The sequence below is a fragment of the Bos indicus x Bos taurus genome, chromosome 4 (assembly GCF_003369695.1).
Source record: "Bos indicus x Bos taurus breed Angus x Brahman F1 hybrid chromosome 4, Bos_hybrid_MaternalHap_v2.0, whole genome shotgun sequence".
In the NCBI taxonomy this organism is placed as follows: domain Eukaryota; kingdom Metazoa; phylum Chordata; class Mammalia; order Artiodactyla; family Bovidae; genus Bos; species Bos indicus x Bos taurus.
The window spans coordinates 63,111,230-63,127,935 of record NC_040079.1 but is presented as its reverse complement, the minus strand read 5'-3'; the positions used below and the strand labels follow the sequence as shown (position 1 = coordinate 63,127,935).

At 41.1% G+C, this 16,706-nt stretch overlaps 1 protein-coding gene across 3 annotated transcripts in view; it reads left to right on the top strand.

The window, feature by feature from the left end:
* Positions 1 to 16,706, top strand: part of DOCK4 (dedicator of cytokinesis 4) — a 477,735-nt gene that overhangs the window by 448,541 nt on the left and 12,488 nt on the right. For 2 of the 3 annotated variants that reach the window (XM_027539555.1, XM_027539556.1), the window contains 7 exons: positions 7,553 to 7,729; positions 8,681 to 8,764; positions 14,025 to 14,144; positions 14,493 to 14,614; positions 14,944 to 15,064; positions 16,071 to 16,152; positions 16,285 to 16,394. In XM_027539555.1, the coding sequence (XP_027395356.1) occupies positions 7,553 to 7,729; positions 8,681 to 8,764; positions 14,025 to 14,144; positions 14,493 to 14,614; positions 14,944 to 15,064; positions 16,071 to 16,152; positions 16,285 to 16,394 (816 nt within the window). The remainder of the gene's footprint in view (positions 1 to 7,552; positions 7,730 to 8,680; positions 8,765 to 14,024; positions 14,145 to 14,492; positions 14,615 to 14,943; positions 15,065 to 16,070; positions 16,153 to 16,284; positions 16,395 to 16,706) is intronic. The other variant, XM_027539557.1, reaches the window with a different exon arrangement.

Below are 16,706 nucleotides of genomic sequence, written 5' to 3'. Positions count from 1 at the left end.
ATGTGTTTATAAGTTTGGCTCCAAAATTCAGTTAATATACCTAACCCAATCTAAGACCATTTATGATCTTTATCTCACTTAGTATGACTACTCATATACTTTACTACAGAAATATTAACACATTTGATTAAAGGAAACGTCTTTAGACCCTGCCTGAGGATGGTGTAATATACTATATGTGCTATGTTACCTTTCTGAAGTCAGAAAAATTCTGAGTTCTGAAACATCTGGTAGCAAAGATTTCAGTTGAGATAATGGGCCTTTATTCTGTAAATCATAACCCCAGAACATTATTGAACATATTATCCCATTCTTTCAAAGATGATAAGCCTCTTTGAACTACTGTTTCCTCAATAATTGTTTTTAAAAGAAAATATTTTTGATTAAAAATAAGCTTATTTAAAACATTTTAAACATGGTGAAAAAGCTATAAAATAGAGTGTACAAATAATGGTATTTCTAAGCCTTAAAGATAATGACAGTATTCTTATGTGCTGTGTGCTACGCTAAGTCGCTTCAGTCGTATCTGACTCTTTGTGATCCTATGTACTATAGCCTGCCAGGCTCTTCTGTCCATGGGATTCTCCAGGCATGAATACTGAAATAGGTTGCCATGCTCTCCTCCAGGGGATCTTCCCCACCCAGGGATCAAACTTGCATCTCCTATGACTCCTGCATTGACAGGAGGGTTCTTTACCTCTAGTGCCACCTGGGAAGCCCCAATATTATCATGTGTGTGCATAGTCGCTCAGCTGTATCTGACTGTGACCTCAGGGACTGTGGCCCTCCAGGCTCCTCTGTCCTTGGGATTTTTCAAGAATACTGGAATGGGTTGTCATTTTCCTCCACCAGGGATCAAACCCACCTGTGTCTCCTGCACTGCAGGTGAATTCTTTACCCACTGAGAGAGAATGTTATCATACTTCACATCAGATCCATCAGAAAGTTGTGTGGCTCTAGGTACTTTCCAAATTACCCAGCATCTGAGCCCTGCTCATCTCCCTTCTGATAGCGCCATCTACTGCCTGATTTCTTTTTAAAATTTAATTTATTTTAATTGGAGGCTAATTACTTTAGGATATTATGGTGGGTTTTCCCATACATCCAGTGCCTGATTTCTCTTTTTATTTATTTTAATTGGAGGCTAATTACTTTAGGACATTGTGGTGGTTTTGCCATACAGCCAGTGCCTGATTTCTTTTTTTAATTTATTTATTTTAATTGGAGGCTAATTACTTTAGGATATTATGGTGGGTTTTCCCATACATCCAGTGCCTGATTTCTCTTTTTAATTTATTTATTTTAATTGGAGGCTAATTACTTTAGGACATTGTGGTGGTTTTTGCCGTATATCCAGTGCCTGATTTCTTTTTTAAATTTATTTGTTTTAATTGGAGGCTAATTACTTTTGGACATTGTGGTGGTTTTGCTATACATCCAGTTCCTGATTTCTGTTTAAAATTTATTTATTTTAATTGGAGGCTAATTACTTTTGGACATTGTGGTGGTTTTGCCATACATCCAGTGGTGCCTGATTTCTTTTTTAAATTTATTTAATTGGAGGCTAATTACTTTTGGACATTGTGGTGGTTTTTGCCATACATCCAGTGCCTGATTTCTTTTTTTAATTTATTTTAATTGGAGGCTAATTACTCTTGGACATTGTGGTGGTCTTTGCCATACATCCAGTGCCTGATTTCTTTTTTTAATTTATTTTTTATTTTTATTTTTTTTTTTCAATTTTTATTTATTTTAAATTTTTAAAAGAAAATCCATCCTGAACCCTCCTCCCTCCTCCCTCCCCATACCATCCCTCTGGGTCGTCCCAGTGCACCAGTCCCAAGCATCCAGCATCGTGCATTGAACCTGGACTGGCAAAAAAAAAAAAAATCTGTTTTTAATTTATTTTAATTGGAGGGTAATTACTCTTGGACATTGTGGTGGTCTTTGCCATACATCCAGTGCCTGATTTCTTTTTTTAATTTATTTTAATTGGAGGGTAATTACTCTTGGACATTGTGGTGGTCTTTGCCATACATCCAGTGCCTGATTTCTTTTTTTAATTTATTTTAATTGGAGGCTAATTACTCTTGGACATTGTGGTGGTCTTTGCCATACATCCAGTGCCTGATTTCTTTTTTTAATTTATTTTAATTGGAGGCTAATTACTCTTGGACATTGTGGTGGTCTTTGCCATACATCCAGTGCCTGATTTCTTTTTTTAATTTATTTTAATTGGAGGCTAATTACTCTTGGACATTGTGGTGGTCTTTGCCATACATCCAGTGCCTGATTTCTGAGTAGTTTCCTAAGAGGTTACCTGCTTCTGCCTTTCTGGCCTCCCCCTGCTGCAGCCACTCCTGTACACAGCAGCCAGTCTCCTTTTTAAAACTAAAGTTATGTCATGTAAAAATAGAGACAAGATATAATAAACCTAGTTACCCATTATTTTACTTCAACAGTTATCAAAAAGGCCGATTTTGTGTCTACACCTCCCTCCATTCCCTTTTACACTGGATTGTTTGGAAATCAGTCCTAGACACTATATAAGAATATTTCAGTCTGTGTATTTATCAGAAACATAAATACAGTACCATTATTGTCTTTACGTTTTCCATCTAAAAATTTTAACAGTAATTCCTTGACCATAAAATATCCAATTTATTCACAATTCTCTAATTCATTTTATAGGTTTTTGTTTGTTTTTGTCATCTATTTTTTGAACCTGGACCCAGATAAGGGCCACATATTCACATTGGTTGAAATACCTCCTAGATCTCATTTGATCTATAGGTTCCCCCAAATTATTTTTTTCCTTGCAGCTTTTTTGTTGAAGAAATCAGGTTGTTTATCCTGAAGTGTTTCCTTGAGTCTGGATTTTGCAGACTATGAATCAGTGAGATCACTTAATATGTTTCTTTGTTCCTATATTTTTTGGTAAATTGACAGCTAGATCTAAAAGCTTGATAAAATGTCTTTTTGTCTTTTATTTTTTGCAAGACTACTTCTCAGGTGTTATATGCTGTGGTTGGCAAGCAGCACTGATCATTGCCCCTGTCCAGGAATCTAGTAGAGGTTACAAAAGGGTGATATTTTATCACTGTCTTCATTTATTGATTAGAATACTTTTATAAAGAGAAACATCCCTTCATCGACAATCTGATTACCCTAAGGTATGGGAAAGGAAGTCTAATACTTTTTTCTTTCCTTTGATTTACCAATTTTCAAAATAATAATTTGGTTTCCTAACACCCTATAAGGGCTTCCCAGGTGGCACCAGTGGTTAAGAACCTGCTTGTCAATGCAGAGGACATAAGAGATGTGGATTCAATCCCTGGATCAGGAAGATCCCCTGGAGGAGGGCATGGCAACCCGCTCCAGTATTCTTGCTTGGAGAATCCCGTGGACAGAGGAGCCTGGTGGGCTACAGTCCTTAGGGTCATAGAGAGTTGGACATGACTGAAGCGACTTAGCACCCACTACTACTACTACTACTAAGTCACTTCAGTCGTGTCCGACTCTGTGCAAACCCATAGACAGCAGCCCACCAGGCTCCCCATCCCTGGGATTCTCTAGGCTAGAACACTGGAGTTGGAGGCCATTTCCTTCTCCAATGCAGGAAAGTGAAAAGTGAAAGTGAAGTCGCTCAGTTGTGTCCGACTCTTAGCGACCCCATGGACTGCAGCCCACCAGGCTCCTCCGTCCATGGGATTCTCCAGGCAAGAGTACTTACAACACCCTATAAATGTGACCAAAGAGGGTTTTATTTTGATAGTTTTGTTTAGCATCATGGATTTAAACATATTTGTTTTGTTTGAATCCACAGCAATTATTACTCATTACTTTTCACATGGTTCCATTTTGCCCATTGAAAGCATTTTCAGGTTGGCTCCTCAGTCCTTTTGACAGTATCCAAGTTGTCTTTGTCACTGAGCTAATACACAGGCCAGTTGTCAAATCAAGCATAGGAATCAGCGTCAAACTTTACTGACAACTTTTAGGCAGTCAAGAGGCTGGGGTGAAGCAGAGAGATATCTGAGACCTCAAGTTTTGTCCTCCATGTCCTTCCTTCCCGTATCACTAATAATTCAGATCTGGAGACAGAGTCTCTAAGGGAAGTTCACAGAGTTCCTCATACAGAAGGCACATTTGAATCATAAAATTTAAATTGTGAAACATTCCAATTTATACTACAGAGAGTTGTCAAACTGCTCTGGGACATTCTCTAGTGAAGCATGCCTGAGGGACTCTGGGTTTATTTACTGTAAGCAATCTTGTAACTGGGGACTTCTGCTAAGGGCATTCCATAGATACCATCTCTTTCTCTTAGCAGTTAGTCTATATTGAAGCTTTAATTGACAAGAAGACAAGACCTCAGTCACCTGCTTTCTTTCCTGTTCCCCAAGGACATCCCTCCAGTAAGGAGAGTGAATTGACAGCCGGCCAGCCCAGCTGCTTTAACAAGCCTTCCTTGCTCTCTGGGTAGTGCAGACTCACTTGTGCAATCTTGCCCCAGACCTGAAAGCGACCATTTCTCCTATGACTCCTGATTCTTTACAGTGGTGGATAGTAATTAAAGATCACAATCTGGGACCAATGGAAAATAATTTATTGATAAACATTTCTACACAGTATTCTTTATGCACTACTTTAACCGTCTCCTTAGAATAATTTCACCATCATATAATCAGTAATAGTGACTCATGGATCAGCAGTGGCATGTATCAATTTATGCCCTGTCTGGAGGAGATAACTGTTCTTGGGAATAACCATTTTCCCAGAATTCTCAACACAGAGTGCTGTATATTATTTTAAAATTTCCAGATATTAGGCCAAAAGTGGTCACAGTAGGGTTGGCTTTTTTTGGCATTTGTTGAGTGCTAGTGAAGATGGTATGTTTTCGTATATTAACTCACTTTTTGGTGAATGCACTGATTATATTCTTTGTATAGTTTTCATCAGTATTTGAGATATATTGATAATTCGTCTGAAATATATGTTGGAAGTATTTCCCTAGGTTATTATTTGTCTGTATTTACTGTGTTTTATTTTGCTTACTTGTAAAATGTCTTCATATTACTAACACTTACAGGGTAAGCATGAATTTTTTAAAAACTGTGATCAAAAATACACACAAGTCACCATCATAACCGGTTTTAAATGTATAGTACAGTGGTATTAGCTGTATGCACATTGTTGTCCAATATCCATTGAGCAGCAATTTCCCTTTTCCCCCATCCCCCAGCATCTGGCAACCACTGTTCTACTTTCTGTTTCCAAGAGGTTTTGTTGCCTTTTTAACTTTCAGTTCATCAGAACTCTCAGACTTCTTTGTGAGTTAACGTTTGTAATCTCAAAACAAAAGTTTAATGTCATAAATAATTGGAAAATAAAACCCTGTTTACCGCCGCTCAGAAACGGCATATTGGCAGTAGCACCCTGCTGGCCTCGTGTGCCGCTCCCTCCCGTGTCATAGCTTTTATGGTGGCCATTCTCTTGCTTTGTTTATTACCTATATATGTCTCTTTAAACAAGTCAGTTTAGTTTACGTGGCTTTAAACTTTACAAGGCATATCCTGGAGATGGTGCAAGTTCAGCTTCAGACTACCACAATAAAGCAAGTCACACGGATTAGTTGATGTCCCAGTGTATGTAAAAGTGATGTTCACATTATACTATAGTGTATTAAGTACGTAATAGCGTTGTCTTAAAGAAGTGTATGTGAACTTTATTCCTAAAAAAATGCCACATCAGTTATAATAGTAACATCAAAGACCACTGATCACAGATCACCATGACAAATACAGTAATGAAAAAGTGTAAAATATTGTGAGAATTAAAGTGTGCACAGAGCATGAAGTGAGCAAATGCTGTTGAAAAAAATGATCCCAATAGACTGACTCAATGGAGGGTTTCAATTTATGGAAAACACAGCATCTGTGAAGCACAGTACAGCAAAGTACAATAAAAAGAGGTACACCTGTGGAATAATGTAATTCTGTATATATTCTAGCATAACTGCATCTGTCAGTATTTACAAGATTAGTCCACGTTATAACATGTGACTTGTTTTCACTGTTGTGTACTATTCCATTGTATACCTCTATACGTTTATGCATTCTTTTTTTGATGGATGTACAGGTTTTGGAGATGAGTATGAATATTTTGTACATGTTTCCTAGTACACATGTATACAGATCTTCTACTCCACTTCTCCTCAGATATAGGCCTAGGAGCAGAATTACTGGCTCACAAAATATATAGATATCTTCATCTTTAATAAATAATCCCAAAGTGATGGAACCGATTTGAACATTCAACAGCAGGAGTTAAGAGATTCAGTTCCTCACATTCTCACTTCATTTGCTACTGTCATACTTATTTTGCCATTCTGCTGAGTGCTTAGTAGTATATCAGTGTGGTATTAGTTTTCACTTCTTAGATCAAAAATGCAGTTTGACACTTTTCTTATGTCTACTGGTCATTTGGGTTTCTTCCTTCATAAAATGGCTATGTTTTTTGTCCATATTTAAGTGGGCTGTTTGCCTTTCTCTAAATGGCTTATAAGAGTTCTTTATATATTCTGGACATAGACTGATGATTTTTACATGTTACAAATATCTTCTCCTACTTTCTGGTTTATCTGTCCTCTTACATAATGTCTTTTGATAAATGTACATTCTGAATTTTGACAGAGTCAAATCATTCTAGTACTTTTGAGTGTTGGTTTAAGATGATTCAGGTGACCTTTAGAAACTATTTCCTTAACCGATAATAATTTCCCTTCCTTAATAATCCTTAAGCTTAGCTTATTATACAGACGAGAGCTTGGCAGACCTTCTCTTCAAAGAGCATGTCAATGTCAGTGCCAGTCACAGTGCTGTACCTTTGAAGAGCAGCAGCAGCATTTTCACAATGAGTCTCCCATTAAAACTCAGAATGGAAAGGTCACTATGACTCTAGTTGGCTCTCCTGGAACAAATAGATCCTGCAGCATATCTGATTATCTTATTTTCTATAACTCAGAACTGTGTGCCATCCTGTGCCACCTTATGGTGCTGTTATGTATGCATGTGGGGTCCACATGGGTATATGTCCCATCTTCCCAACTGGGCTGAAATCTCCTTGACATCAGAGGATCTGTAAATGCATTTGTTATCTCCTGTGGTACTTTGCATTAAGTATCTAGAAAGATGCTAAGAATATGAAGGGTCCTTGAATATTTAACCTTCAAAAGAAAAGAAAAAATAAATTGTAAAATACATAGGCTTGAATTTTGTTTCAAGGATTAAATTAACTGTTTTAGTGCTAATGTATAATCGGTGATTGCTGATTATTTGAACCACATTTCAGACAGTGAATATAATCACCTTCTCTTCCCAGGGCTTACAAACAGCTAATTTGTCTTCTATATCCTTGTCTGTTCTATACTGATGGCCCCTGGTAGAGATATTGAGGGGAGCACAGATAATTCAGAATGTGGATAATCTACTTTGTCTTTCTTCTTCAGTGTCACAAAAGCCAATATATATTTATGCTCATTTGTTCTCAGGTAGAAATGAGTCCTCTGGAAAATGCCATTGAAGTGCTGGAGAATAAGAATCAGCAGCTGAAGACTCTGATTAGTCAGTGTCAGACAAGACAGATGCAGAATATTAATCCCCTAACCATGTGCCTGAATGGAGTTATAGATGCTGCGGTTAATGGTGGAGTTTCCAGGTATCAAGAGGTAAGAATTTGGTATTGTTGTGTGAAAGTTTACATTTGTGATTTCTTAAGTTTTCGGAAGTCTTTTATCAAGATATGCACATACATCAGCCTGCTGACATAGGGCTACAATCAATACAACCAGATTTCTTTGCTTAATAGAGCAAATGGGGATGCACACTGACTGTGTTTCCCAGAATGTGATATTTTGAGGTTAAAAGTGTGTGTGTGTGTGTTGTCTTGAATAAAAGTAGTGAAGATATCACAATTGTTTAATAAATGGCTACCTAAACCCATTTCCCTGAGTAAAGAGTGATTCTTGGACATAAAAGAATCTAATCTTATTTGATCATTCTGAGTCTTTAGGCAATTTATTTTAGGATAGCATGTCATAAGCAGATGTTTTTCTGGAATTCCCTTGCTTTCTCTATGATCCAACAAATGTTGACAATCTGATCTCTGGTTTCTCTTCCTTTCCTAAACCCAGCTTGTAAATCTGGAGGTTCTTGATTCAAGTACTGCTGAAACTTAGCTTGAAGGATTTTTAACATAACCTTACTAGCATGGGAAGTGAGCTCAATTGTCCGGTAGTTTGAACATTGTTTAGCACAACTTGGGCAAAGTCTGGGAGACAGTGAAGGACAGGGAGGCCTGGTGTGCTGCATTCCATGGAGTCACAGAGAGTCGGACACGACTGAGCGACTGAACAACAACATGATGTCATAAAAGCTTATGGATTTAGATTTGCTATCTGTTTTACCAAAGATACAAAGTTCATGCAATCTCTGATTTCCTGTTAACAATCAACTCCTTATATTCCCTCTGACCAGCTGCCATACTTTGAATCGTTCCATCCAACCCCCAAAAGTGGTGTATAATGGAGTCATTTCTTTAAAGAAGCCTTAGAAACAATAAGTGTGTCTTCTACTTCCTTTGTAACCCTCTTGAAGTAAACTTTCCTTCTTCTTACCAGGCATTCTTTGTCAAAGAATATATCTTAAGTCACCCTGAAGATGGAGAGAAAATTGCACGGTTAAGAGAGCTGATGCTTGAGCAGGTAAGGGGGGCAGAAGTCTTCTCCCTCTTCCATGCACACATGTGCTTGCCTGCCCAGGGTCCCATCTACATGGTTTTCTCTGGGTTGGCCAAAATGTTTGTCCGTATTGTTCCATAAGCTGTGTCAAAAAACCTTTTGTGGCCAGCCCCATATGTCAGTGATCTAGCAGTCACTGGTTACAGATTCAGTTGTGATATATCCTGACTTGCTAATTTCTACTTTTTATTCCCACCTAGATACGGGGTTGGGGTGGGGAGGGACAAAAAAATTAGTAGACTATGGCAGCCCCTTATAGCAAACATGTCACCCCTTGGAACATTCTTTGAATGCTCTGTCCCCAAAGACTTGATGCCAACTTTTCACTCAAGATTTTGGGATCATATAAGTTCAGGCCAACTTAACATGAATGATTCAGTAAATGAATGAATGAGATTCGTACTTAAATGTTAGACTAAGGAAGTGGGCAATCAATAATACCCTTTGCTTTAAAACAGTATCACGCTGTGTAGACAAAGCCTGTAGATCATATGACGTAGACAGAACTAGATACAATCTCATCATCTTCAATTCTACAGAGGCACGTTGGCTTTTATTTCTTTGGTTCCATCAAATACGAAGAACTAGGGTGAATAATCTGTTGCTTTCTCTTCCCCTGTTGATAGCTCCTGGCCTGAAAATGGTTTGAAAACCATTTTCAAATATGAGATACATTATGGGAGATATTATGGTGGAGAGGCTGGGTTCAATAGGAAATGAATAGGAAACATTTTATATCTATGAAAAATGGAATACATATGATAAAATGTGACAGAAGCATCTCTTTCCATTTGATAATGCCAAATTAATAAAGCATGGACTAGGAAATGATGAGGCTGTATCTGGTTTTAGTCCATATTTTATGCTCTGTAGGCTTAGTCCACAAAATTGATACTAAAGGGAGAGAAGTGGCCGTGGACCAGGACCGTGGGTGGAAGAGTCAGTTGGACAGCTTCTGGAAAAGAGGGATTACTTGAAGCTGACCTGCAAGGAAATAGAGGAAAAGTTAAATTCTCACTGTGGCCCTAGGGTTGATGTAGATGCTTGAAATGAAGTGAGCATCTTAGGTCATCAAGTACTTAGGATTATGGAATGCCTTTAGCCTTTGTTGATTTTTAATTCTCTTGTGAGTGGTTTGTCTCACCCCAGGATTCTTACCTGCTGTATTCAGTCTGACTGAACTCTTTCCCTCGAGTTAAAATCAAAAGGGTTAGAAAGCCTCTCAATATTCCAGCAAATTTGGAAAACTCAGCAGTGGCCACAGGACTGGAAAATATCAGTTTTCATTCCAATCCCTAAGAAAGGCAATGCCAAAGAATGCTCAAACTACCGCACAATTGCACTCATCTCACACGTTAGTAAAGTAATGCTCAAAATTCTCCAAGCCAGGCTTCAACAATACATGAATGTGAACTTCCAGATGTTCAAGCTGGATTTAGAAAAGGCAGAGGAACCAGAGATCAAATTGCCAACATCCGTTGGATTATCGAAGAAGCCAAAGAGTTCCAGAAAAAGCCGAAGAATTGATGCTTTTGAACTGTGGTGTTGGAGAAGACTCTTGAAAGTCCCTGGGACTGCAAGGAGATCCAACCAGTCCATTCTGAAGGAGATCAGCCCTGGGATGATGCTTTCTTTGGAAGGAATGATGCTAAAGCTGAAACTCCGGTACTTTGGCCACCTCATGCGAAGAGTTGACTCATTGGAAAAGACTCTGATACTTGGAGGGATTGGGGACAGGAGGAGAAGGGGATGACAGAGGATGAGATGGCTGGATGGCATCACTGACTCGATGGACGTGAATCTCAGTGAACTCCAGGAGTTGGTGATGGACAGGGAGGCCTGGCGTGCTGCAATTCATGGGGTCGCAAAGAGTCAGACACGACTGAGTGATCTGATCCAGAAAAACATCTACTTCTGCTTTATTGACCATGCCAAAGCCTTTGACTATGTGGATCACAACAAACTGTGGAAAAATTTTTGAACAGATCAGAATATCAGACCACCTGATCTGCCTCTTGAGAAATCTGTATGCAGGTGAAGAAGCAACAGTTAGAACTGGACATGGAACAGACTGGTTCCAAATAGGAAAAGTGGTAAGTCAAGGTTGTATATTGTCACCTTGCTTATTTAACTTATATGCAGAGTACATCATGAGAAATGCCAGGCTGGATGAAGCACAAGCTGGAATCAAGATTGCTGGGAGAAATATCAATAACCTCAGATATGCAGATGACACCACCCTTATGGCAGAAAGTGAAGAAGAATTAAAGAGCCTCTTGATGAAAGTGAAAGAGGAGAGTGAAAAAGTCAGCTTAAAGCTCAACATTCAAAAAACAAAGATCACGGCATCTGGTCCCATCACTTCATGGCAAATAGATGGGGAAACAATGGAAATAGTGGCAGACTTTATTTTCTTGGGCTCCAAAATCACTGCAGATGGTGACTCCAGCCATGAAATGAAAAGACGTTTACTCCTTGGAAGAAAAGCTATGACCGACCTAGACAGCATATTAAAAAGCAGAGACATTACTTTGCTGACATAGGTCCATCTAGTCAAAGCTATGGTTTTCCAGTAGTCATGTATGGATGTGAGAGTTGGATTATAAAGAAAGCTGAGCACCGAAGAATTGATGCTTTTGAACTGTGGTATTGAAGAAGACTCTTGAGAGTCCCTTGGACTGCAAGGAGATCCAACCAGTCCATCCTAAAGGAGATCAGTCCTGAGTGTTCATTGGAAGGACTGATGTTGAAGCTGAAACTCTAAAACTTTGGCCACCTAGTGCGAAGAGCTGACTCATTTGAAAAGACCCTGATGCTGGGAAAGATTAAAGGCAGGAGGAGAAGGGGACGACAAAGGATGAGATGATTGGATGGCATCACCAACTCAATGGACATGAGTTTGAGTAGGCTCCGGGAGTTGGTGATGGACAGGGAGGCCTGGCGTCCTGCAGTTCATGGGGTCACAAAGAGTCAGACACAACTGAGTGACTGAACTGACTGAAGAAGTCTCTCAAGAAAAAGATTGAGGAAGCTTTGTTTTGTCTGCATCATGGGACCCTGTGGAAAGAGCTGTGGCCTAGGAAGCATTAGATCCTATCAAGCCGTGCACGTTATAGCCTTGTGACCTTGGGCGAGTTACATGTCTTTGCAGGACTGTAGGAAGCTGGGAGGGCTGGAGAGGGATGGTCCTCTGGGAAGTGGTTCAGAGATCTGTCTAGTAGACTCGGAGGTACACAGCCCCAGGGCTCCTTCCAGAAAGGACCTGTAGCCCCACCTGCTGGAAGACACCTTGGCCTCTCAGATCCTCCAGCATTGCCTCTGCTGCAGAGTGTCACCTAGCCTAATATCCCTACCTTCCTGGATGACCTGCATCCAGTAACCGGGAAGGAGAGGCCCAGCCTGGCCAGTTGCACACACAGCGCAACTGTGACAGATCATTCAAGATCCAGAGCTGCCTTGGGGTCGGCAGAGGCTTTCAGGATGCCATGCAGGTTCAGTTTCCTTTTTGGTCAAGTCCCTCTCTGCCCCTCCCTCCTACAGGCAGTGATCCCAGGGATACTCCCCAACAAACATCCCAACGTCCATGCCGAAGCCTACCTCCAGGAGAATCCAACCTGCAGCGTTACCTGGACAAAAGGCCGGGCCCTTCGCAGCCAGTGTCCAAGAGGCAGAGGACCAAGGGCCCTGCCCTTAGACTCAAATCCATCCCTCCTCCCTCCCCACAGAGACCGGGCTTGCCCTTTGTGCCTCAGACATACTTCACTTGACATTTATTTCAAGGTGTTTTTATCTTTATGCAAATATTACAGTCAAAGTTGCCACAATTCTGACCCTTAGGAAGGTACTGGATGCTCTCACCCACACCGGGCCACTCATGTCTGCCCTGAAGCTTTCAAACTTGAACCATCATGGGCTGTAAAGATAAAAGACCATCTAGTAGTGATGTGTGATTTGTTTTCCTCTCAGCCTCTGAAATGTGTCCTTTTGACCACTATAGCATGGGGCATTTTTTTAAATGTGAAGGATGTCCGCTACTCCCATCAAAGGAATTAAGCACTTTTGACCTAGCTGTACAAAGGAAATGTGAATGTTTACATTCATCTCAGTTTAGGTTCTCAGAGCAGGAAACCTTTTTTGAAAATAGGAACTGTTCTTTTTTGCATTATAATAAGTGAACAAGAATAATATTTTTAACAAAAACAAGCAGCATAGCAACTGTTACAGAATACCCTCTCATTTGTTCCTTCCTCCCTGACAGGTTCTGAAAATCTGAGGGAGGGAGGGGTAGGGACAGAGGAACCCATGGGAGAGAGAAGGGGAACATGGCCGAGAGTGCCATCCAGAAAAGAGGTCCCTTGGGGAGTGCCACGTGGTGCGTGCTAAGTCACTTCAGTCATGTCTGACTGGCTCCTCTGTCCATAGGATTCTCCAGGCAAGAATACTGGAGTGGATTGCCGTGCCCTCCTCCGGGGGATCGTCCCGACCCAGGGATTGAACCTGTGTCTCTTACATCTCCTGCATTGGCAGGCGGGTTCTTTATCACCAGGGGGAGAGCCACCTGACCCTCCTAACAGGGAGCCCCCATCCCTTGTCCCCTCCTGAGAAGTGCAGGAAGGGGCCAAAGGGGCACTTAACTGTTTAATATGGTTGTTGTTATGGATTGAAAATACATGGGAAAGAAACTTGGGGTAGTAGGACAGTTAAGTCTTTGGAATCAGACTTAAATTCAGATTCCCATTTGTCCTTTAGTACATGAAAATTTTTCTTTTTTCTTTTTTAAAATTATGTATAATTGCTTTACAGTGTTGTTAGTTACAGCAGCGTGAATCTGCCATATGTGCACATATGTCCCCTCCCTCTTGATTCTCCCTCCCAGCCATCTAGGTCATTACAGAGCACTGAGCTGAGCTCCCTGTGTTATAGAGCACTCCCCACTAGCTAGCTGTTTACACAGGGCATTATAATGTATGTCAATGCTACCCTCTCAACTCATCCCATCCTTTCCTGCCCCAACTGTGTCCACAAGTCCATTTGCTACATCTGCGCATGCAGAATTTTCTGATCCTCAGTGTCCTCCGCAGTAAACTAAGGATTGCTCCTATCTTGTCAGATGGGGAGGTTAACAGTAATGTATGCAAAATGCAGGGCACCATGCTTCAATCCCCAGCAGGCACTTAAGGTGGTACTCACTGATGCGGATTTTTTTCCTTCTATTACTCTCAAGGCACAGATTTTGGAATTTGGCTTGGCTGTGCACGAGAAGTTTGTGCCTCAGGATATGAGACCCCTTCACAAGAAGCTGGTCGACCAGTTCTTTGTGATGAAGTCCAGCTTGGGGATCCAGGTGTGTACACAAAGGGTCCACCAGGGGGCAGTCTGACTTCTACCATCTGCTTTTTGTTAGAGGGACCATGAAGTATACAATAGTGACATCTTTTGGTGTGTCTGCCAAACTGCACCAAAATTTTACCAGAGAGCCCTCAAATATTAAAATTGCATTAACTTCGGTTTGCCACACTTAACTTTCATGAAAACAAAAAAGTAAATGAGGGAAGGCTTAATGACTTACATTCCTAAGCGCCTGTATAAAGGCTTTATGACCATCAGAATGCACTAGTATAGCACAGCACCTCTTGAGTGATTGTGCCCTTACCATTACAATTCTGAAATATTTTCTTTACTACCTGTTTAGGAATTCTCTGCTTGTATACAAGCCAGTCCAGTCCATTTTCCTAATGGAAGCCCTCGTGTGTGTAGAAACTCAGCACCTGCTTCCATGAGCCCAGATGGTACCAGGGTAATTCCTCGACGCAGGTAAGTCATATTCTGAATTATCTGACAATTTAGCATTCCCACAAGATGATCCGGAATGATTCTCTCGTTCTTTATGGCACAATTTGTCAAATACGCGGTTTCTTAATGAAATAAGTAACCCTAGAGGCAGCTGCAGACATCTGCCACTGGTGAAACAGCAACAGCATGAGAAATAAACTCAGACGTTTGATCACACTGAGGCAAATGGGAGGCGACAAAATGGGATGTATATATTTTTTTTCCCTTTGGTTTTTATACCATGCCAGCATGTGATAAAGTGCAATGTAGAGACTGAGTTAACGACCATTTCTTTTTCTCCCTGAAAACAGCCCATTAAGCTACCCAGCTGTCAACCGATACTCTTCCTCCTCACTGTCCTCACAAGCGTCTGCTGAAGTAAGCAATATTACAGGGCAATCAGAAAGCTCTGATGAAGTCTTTAACATGCAGGTACTTGATCAGCTGTTTTCTTTTTGTCTGGTCCTGTTTATTCCCTTTCTGTCTCAATCATGAGTGTTTCCATTCACTCTGCTGTGCTTAGGAACAGACCTACGAGCGAGAATTTGACCTAAGGACAAACCTTTACACACCTGTATTGCTTTATTGGTCCCTGGAGTCTGCAAAGCTGATTCTCTCAAAGCTGCCCCGGCCACTCTAGGAAGACCTGAGCCAGCGGTGGGCAAGCCCGGCCAGGCCCTACGAGGGGAACTTGGAGCTCTGCCTCTGAGTCAGGTCTTCAGTCGGGTGTCCTGGAGCTTGTCACCACCGACCAGCTTCCTCTTAGCGTTGCTAAGTGTTTTGTTCTTTTCCTTAAGAAGATATGGTTTAGGGGCCCATTCTAAGATTTCTCTACTTAGTTTTTTATCATGGGAAATTTTCAACATATACCTGTTTACTAAAGAAAAATAGAGGTTTTTAGGGATTTAAGTGTCAGTGTAACTCTTGCAACAAAAATTTGTGTTTAGATACAGCTAACAGGACATTGATAATCACTAGGTAAGACTCAGCTGAAATTTTCCTCACCTCTGTCTTTGGAAAGGGGGCATAATACATATTGCCAAATTCACACTTTGAACATACGACGTTGGAGAAAAGGCACAGGCGTGTTCTCTGCCGTTTAGAGGCACTCACCTGTTTACCTGCTGGAGGCTGGGAGCCTTTCTGCTCGTGCTGTAGTCAGGGAGCCGCTGCTGACTGGTCTTTAGTCGTAGGCTGTATGGAGCTGAATTGAACACAAAGGCATTCCTTTGGCAGGTGTCAAAAAATCTCAGTTTTTAAAATTAATTCAGACAGGCATCCTTATTGGTCTGAGTTAGTGAGACTTTTCCATAATTCTTAATGGGCTTTTTTTTTTTTTTGCTACTTTGGGAAAAAAAAAAAATGATTTTGTTTCAAATGTGTCAGTTTAGTCTGCAGCCTTTAAGCCCTGTCTGATAACAGCTCTTGTGTTTTCCAGCCAAGTCCATCTACCTCAAGCTTGAGTTCTACTCACTCCGCCTCACCTAATGTGACAAGTTCTGCTCCCTCGAGTGCCAGAGGTCAGTGCCAAGGTGTGGGGTGACTGAGGGTGCCCAGAGGACCTTCCAGCCTCCCGCAGGCTCAGGCTTTCTCCTCCAAATGGTCCCAGCTCACCACCACCCTGACAAGCCTCTCTTTCCATCTCTTCCCAGCTTCTCCTTTGTTGTCCGACAAACACAAACATTCCAGAGAAAACTCTTGCCTGTCCCCAAGAGAGCGGCCATGCAGTGCCATCTATCCGACACCTGTGGAACCTTCTCAGGTAGTGTTTGTGGGATGGAAATTCTAGGAAACAAGGAAAAGTCTGGATGTTACTTATAGGGCTGCAGAAAGTCATGGTAGCTGCCAGAGACCACCAGATGGGCCGTGTTGACAAGTCCAGCTGGGTGAAGTCCACCTCGGCCCCAGGCCTGTTGTTAGGAATTTCTGTGTGAACTGTCGAATCTGATGTGGATACCTGGAGGTTGCCTGAGCAGTAAAGCTGAGAGAGAATTGGGAAATGATTTTTCCCACTTTGATCTATTGTGTTGCTGCCACTTGAACATTAAGAGAGGTCATGGGTGAATGAGTTAGG